Raw genomic sequence first — 6,790 nt, 5'->3', positions numbered from 1 at the left:
CAATCAATCAATGTGTAACCTTATTTTATATGTGTTTCTGTCTAGATACACCCTTCTTGATATATATTAATAATTATTAATGTTGAACTCATAGCTAGAAGCAGTAAATTCCTGCTGCGTAGAAGCTTATAGGACACTTAATTTTTTTTTCTTGGAATAATCATTTATCATAAAATGAACAATTTCAATTGTTAAACATACAATCGCTTTTCTTCATACTTAACTCAAAAATGAGTAAACAGAATTGTATTCAAACTTTACAAATATCATTTACATTTAGCCTGAGATTAAGCATGAGAAAATTCAACCTGAAGTTTGACTTCGCTGCCCAGTTAAGCATCTGAAAATAAAGCTGTCGATGAACATGCATTATCAACACAAAGCACTGTGATGAAATCTGGTAACAAATAGTGATGCAAACCGAACTTTAATTTGCTTTGGGTCACATGATCTCTTTTCTCTCCCCTTTTTTAGTGCTGGGGATTGAACCCAGGGCCTCGCACATGCTAGGCAAGTGCTCTGGCACTGAGCTATACCCCTAGCCCTCTAACGAGCTTTAGAACCTAAAAATGCCTATTTCTTGAATAATGACAAAAACATTTGTAAATGGCGATTTTATGAAGGTGTGTCTGGATGCAGATTTTCAGCTCCGTATTTCTACGGCAGCTGATTTAGGTAAGTATTAAAAAAAAAACCTCCCCAATCCTTATTGTTCAACATGTAATTGAAAACATGCAGCAGCATGGTATGTTTATTAATTTTATAAATATCAGTACCTGTAATAAAATAGAAAATACAGAGTATCTCTTTTTCAAATACCCAGTCATCCTTTGGTTTCACACCCATACAATGCACTCACATTGTACTGTACACTCAGCACTGAGACAGACACGGGCCATCTACTGAGGAAGGAGGGTGAGCCAGGAGTACAAAGCAGGACCTTACAGAAAGGAAACGCTGAGGCAAAAATACTTTCTGAATATATACTGTACATCATGTAAACAAACATTTGGAATAAGAATCAACACAGGTCAAAATATTGTTTTCTAGGAAACCAGAATCTTCTTTCTTTTAAGTCACATACACTGAGGATGCTTTTTGTGAGAATGGAGTCTGTTCCCGTATTTGCTTGTGTGCTTAGGTATCTTGGAAACGATTATTACATTCATTTGCTAACGGTTCATCCTCTGCCTCGCTGGCTGGCTGTCACAAATAAGGTATGCAGAACTATTGGAGTACCTGTTTTTCATTCAATACCAGTTAAACAACATTTTAGTTATTCACCTTTGTCCATATTAGTAATACAAACAGGCTAAAGGAAGCAGGGAATTTCAAAATTTGTGCAGGGGAAACTAGTTGACAGTTTGTTTCCAATAAGGCCAGTAGCAAAATAATGACTACAAAGTTATTCCAAGTAGTAGACCCCTGACTTAGCAGGCTAAATCCAAGTTCGAAGCTAGGTAATTCTAATTCCTGTATTACTGTGCAAATCTAGAATTTCCTATGTAAAAGAGAATGCTGGCATCATCAAAGCCCTTGTAATAAGAGAATGAATACTGATTAGGTTGGAAACGCAGAGAAATTATGTGAAGAGATGGGAATGTCTCCTGATGGTGTTACAGCAATGGCTTCAGAATTCCCTTCATGAACCAGAAACTAAGATATTCATTAGTCAACAGTGTTCTGAGTCAAAAGCCTAAATCCGAAGAAGTGAAAAACACATAAAAGCAGAGATGCTTTCCTATGGACCATATGCAAGAATTCCAAGCTTTATGCCCACGTTCTAAGCCAGCAGCAGTCCCCTCTAAAAGGAAGGTCAGTCATGACTGTGCATCCCGTTTCAAAGCTTCCAATCTCCGCAGCAGTGCATTCCCAAATGCGTCCCGGTAGGCAGGGCTGAGCGTGTCCAACAGAGAGGAGACTGTTTCGTGGTAGGGTGTCTGCAAATGATCATCCACCTGGTCAAAAGCATAACCTACCACCCTGAGTCCCGCTTCGGTCAGTTCCAGCCAGTATCTGTTCCTCTCCTTTGTCTCCACGTTGATGTAGGCCACGTCATCCGCACAGCGCAGGCTTTTGGAGACAAACATGTTGTTCACAGCAAAGAGGACATCATTTACCACGGCCTCCGCTTCAAGCCTCATGTCCTTCATATCAGCGCCTTCAAAACCATTAAGCTTGGAGCCTTCTTCAAACCCCGACATACTGCTCAGCTCCACGGGGTTACAGTCTGTTTCCATTCCTGAACATCCACGGCTTTTGACTCCAAGTTCATTGCTCTCTACACTTTGCTGGATTACGGCCCCGGGAGTTGTGATGATCTAATTCTGTTCCTCGAGTGCAGCTCTGCGCGCGCCCGGCGTCCCCCCGCTCCAATTAATTTTTTTATAGGGCCCATCAAGGTCACCTTGCTCTTAGGAACTTTTGGTAACACTTTAACATTATACTTGTGGGTGATTTTAGACATGGAAATCACCAATTCAAAGCCCCTCAACACACACACAAACAGTTCTAAATAGAATGCACAAAGGGCACCTTCTTGGATCTGAAATCTGAAACAAGAAGGCTGAATATTGCCTTGTTTGAACTCAGTTGGGATCTTATGTCCAGTGACTCAGTTTTCTTTTTTCTTTTTTTGTCACTCTGCAGATGTCCAGAAATGAAAAACAATTTCCCAAGTATTAATTTGGGGGTATAAATAAAGTTTGAAAAGTAGGAAAATTTGCAAATACAATATTCATGAATAATGATAATTAACTGTATTGTTAGGCATAATGTTACATCAAACCAAATTAGAAAAAAAAAGTAAGAGATGGATTGATAACTTGCGGAGCCTAGTACAAGAATGTGAAATAGCTTTTTCAAATGTGGGAATGGTATATCTATTATAATTTTGCACTATTTTAGGATTTTTTCTAGAAGTTTTGAAGATATGGACTAAATGTCTTAATAATTTGATTGAAGGAATGAACAAAGGAGCTGTGACTTTTTGAAGGTAAATGAGCTGCAGTAACAAGACAGCAAATTAAGATAACTGTAAAGAAAATTCTCCTTAAGAATAGGTATGGCCAACATATGCTTAAATAAGAATATAGTATTTATTTTTCTTATTGATGTTTTAGAATTCTGTTAAGTAGGATCCCAGAGATGTGGCTCAGAAACAGAGATGGGGAACCTATACCTCTGGAATCATGTGTAACCTATAACTAAACCTTGGAAATTAGAAAAGGAAGTGAACCTAGCATTTATGGCGGTGTAGAAATTAGGGTGTTGTTATTTGAATGCTGTACCAGCAGCTGGATTTTACTTGCCATTTGTGTTCTGTGTGGTCACAAATAATTGAGTTTAGGGAAGGCTAATAACATAAATTTCTTGATGTTTGCTCTACCCATGACTCTTATAGCATCATTCCCCCTAAAGTAGAATCTGGGCACTAATATTGTGACCTTTATAATGGAAATCTACTAATAAAGACTTATAAGTTTCCCTCCAAAATAAAAGTCTATCTTGTTAAGGTTAACTACTGTCCTTCTTTCTCTCATCCTCTATTGCTCTTACTTGCCTCTCTGGGACACATCAAGCAGAAAGAAAAATTTTGTATTTTATTGTGTGTGTGTGTGTGTGTGTGTGTGTGTGTGTGTGTGTTACTGGGGGTGGAAGCCAGGGACTTTTCTACCTCCAGGCTATACTCCCAGACCTATTTTATATTTTATTTGGAAACAGGGTCTCACTAAGTTGCTAAGAGCCTCACTAAGTAGCTGAGGCTGGCTTCGAACCTGTGGGATCCTCCTGTTTCAGCCTCTCAAGCACTGGGATTACAAGCATGCATCACCACGGCCTGCTAAAACTTTGTATTTTATGGAATTGAATTAAACCCTAAGCATTAGGAAGTCCTGGCTGCCATAGTCATGCCAAATCCAAAAGGTAACATGTGGGCCATAGAAAACTGGAGACAATCACTTCCAGAGTCAGGAAAGTGGTTATTTCTTGCATAGTGAAATCTGAAAACTTTATTATTTTTGTGTGTAGAGGTCCTCAAAATTACTCTAGCAAACTTCATTTAAATCGTTAATGTTAAATTTCAATACTTTATTCTTTCTTTAGGGAGGGGCTTATCAGGAATTCTATATATTCTGTCCAATTGTAATACAGTAATTATCCTGATGATTGAGTTAGATTGTATGTATTTACTTATTTTACTTATATAGTGGGTACTACATTAGTACTATAAAATTAGTACTACAATGGTATTATATTGGTATGGTTATCTAGAGAAACAAGTACAATAGGGTCTATAAATACCATAATGTACATACATAGGTAGATATAGATACAGGTAATAGATTATAGATTTGGGTTATGGATATGGGTATGGATACAGATATAAATATATAGACATATATATAAGTAGATGATGATGGTGATAAGTAGGTGATAGATAAAAATCGGGAAGATTTGTTATGAGAATAGGCTCAGATATTATGGAGGCTGAGAAATCTCATTATTATGCTATTTTCACATTGAAGAACTAGTTAAGTCAATGGTATAATTTCGTTCAAGGATAAAAACATGAGAATGGGTGGTACTGGTATAAATCCCCGAGTTTACAGTCCCAAGAACCAGAAACCCCGATGCCTAGAACAGAAGAATATGGATTTTTCAGCTTAAGAACAAAGAGGGAATTTGCCCATCCTCCATATTTTCCTCTATCTTGCCTTCCACATATTGGATGATGCTCATCCACATTGATGAGGGCAGATCTTTTTTTATTTATTCTACTCATTCAGATGCTAATCTCACCAAGACACTACACACACACACACACACACACACACACACACACACACACACGGAAGTAACATTTTACCAGTTATCTGGGCATCATTTTGACTAGTCAGGTTGACACATAAAATGATGATCATAGGTCCCTACTGTGAGCCAGATACTTTGCAAGACAAAGTATATTGAAAAATCAATTCTGCCTTCATGAAGCAGTAAGTGAGATTTAGTACCAAGTACAGGCTATATAATAATTACACTTTTGCTCATGTTGTCAGTGTATTTAATTGTTTCTTCTAATGTTACCTATTTCAAAAAGGAATCCCCATATGCCAGCCTTTTTAGATTTCTGAATGAATAGTACTCCAGCTATTCTAACATTGAGTCTTATATGAATAATCATAGACCTGGAAATATTGGTATATACTTGAAAGCTCAGTACTTGGAAGGTTGAGGCAGCAGGATTATGGGTTCAAGGACAGCCTCAGCATATAGTGAAATTCTCATGGACATAGGAAGATCCTGTATCATTATAAGAAATAAAAAGTAGGGCTGGAAGTGTAGCTTGAAAGCAATAAAATTGAGAGGTTGAGTTAGAACTACAGGTTGATAGCCAGCCTCAGCTACTTAGTGAGGTCCTCTGCAAGTTAGTGAAACCCTGTTTCAAAATTAATAATAATAATAATAATAATAATAATAATAAACAGTAACAAAAAGCCAGAGAATAAGCCATAATTTATTCTTAAAAAATAATCATGGTCTTTGCCGGGCCTGGTGGTGCACGCTTGTAATCCCCATGCTTGGGAGGTGGAGACAGGTTCGAAGCCAGCCTCGCTGGCATAAGAGACCCTGTTTCCAAATAAAAAGATAAAAATAGGTCTGGGAGTATAGTCCGGAGGTAGGAGGGTTTCCAGGGTTTCCAGGAATCCCAGTACTACTACTACTACCACTACTACTACTACTACTACTACTACTACTACTACTATTACTACTACTACTAATAATAATAAATAATATGGTCTTTAAGTTCCTAAAACATAAAATTTAGGACTGATTTTTCTAGGTCTGTGAAGAATAGCATTAGTAATTAGTATTTTAATAGAGATTGCTATCTCTGTATGTCACTTTGGTAGAAATGTCATTTTGATTACATTTATTCTGTCTATTCAAGAGACATGAGAGATCTTTCCAACTTCTAAGATTTTTTAATTTTTTTCTTTAGTGGTTTATAATTTTTACTATAGAGGTCTTTTAGCTCCTTGATTAGATTTATTCCTGAGTACTTTATTGTTTGGGGGGGTTATTGTGAGTATAAATATTTTCTTTTTTATCAGACTATAGTCTCACATCATAATGTGGATCAAGTTGACAATGAAATATATTCACACAGTATTTGGTATCCTCCCCCACTTCCCCACTTTCCTCCCTCTTGATAATGAGTGTCAAAGTTAACAATGTTATATTCACATCACATAGTCACATAGCTTTTCCATTAGTGAACCTCAGACTTCTAACTCCGCTACCCTTTCTTCCTGGCTTTGCTAAGGTTTCTCCTACATTGTCTGGAGTCCCTTTTGTATCCTTGATACTCCCTAGCTTGAGCATATTAGAGAAAACATATGTCCCTTCTCTTTTTGTGCTTGGCTAATCTCACTTAAAATAATGTTCTTCAAGTCTTTCTATCTTTTTTCAAATGACAGAAGTTTGTTCTTTATTGCTGAGTAGAATTCCATTGTGAGTATTTTGGATAATTTTGTAATCCATTCATCTGTTGATGAACACCTAGGTTGGTTTCATATTTTGGCTATTGCAAATTGTGCTGCTATGAACATGGGTATGCATATGTTACTGTAATTCTCTGATTTTACCCTTTTTGTAAAGATACCCAGTAGAAGTATGGCCAGATGATATAGTAGATCCATTCTCAGTTTTCTAAGGAATCTCCACACTGATCTCTATAGCGACGGAACTAGTTTGCACTCTCAACAACAGTGTAGAAGAGTTCCTATTT

The 6,790-nt window shown here is 37.1% G+C and overlaps 1 protein-coding gene across 1 annotated transcript; it reads right to left on the bottom strand.

Annotated features, from left to right (window-relative positions):
- Positions 1 to 1,820: 1,820 nt before the first annotated feature.
- LOC308266675 (GSK3B-interacting protein-like) lies at positions 1,821 to 2,240 on the bottom strand (the record flags this gene model as incomplete). The annotated part of the gene is made up of 1 exon (XM_080701054.1): positions 1,821 to 2,240. One exon carries the CDS (start codon positions 2,238 to 2,240, stop codon positions 1,821 to 1,823), a length of 420 nt encoding a protein of 139 aa, XP_080557180.1.
- Positions 2,241 to 6,790: the final 4,550 nt, after the last annotated feature.

The sequence above is a fragment of the Muscardinus avellanarius genome (assembly GCF_963383645.1).
Source record: "Muscardinus avellanarius genome assembly, chromosome: 9".
In the NCBI taxonomy this organism is placed as follows: Eukaryota; Metazoa; Chordata; class Mammalia; order Rodentia; family Gliridae; genus Muscardinus; species Muscardinus avellanarius.
The sequence above is the reverse complement of the archived record's forward strand: the minus strand, read 5'-3'. Positions and strand labels throughout refer to the sequence as shown.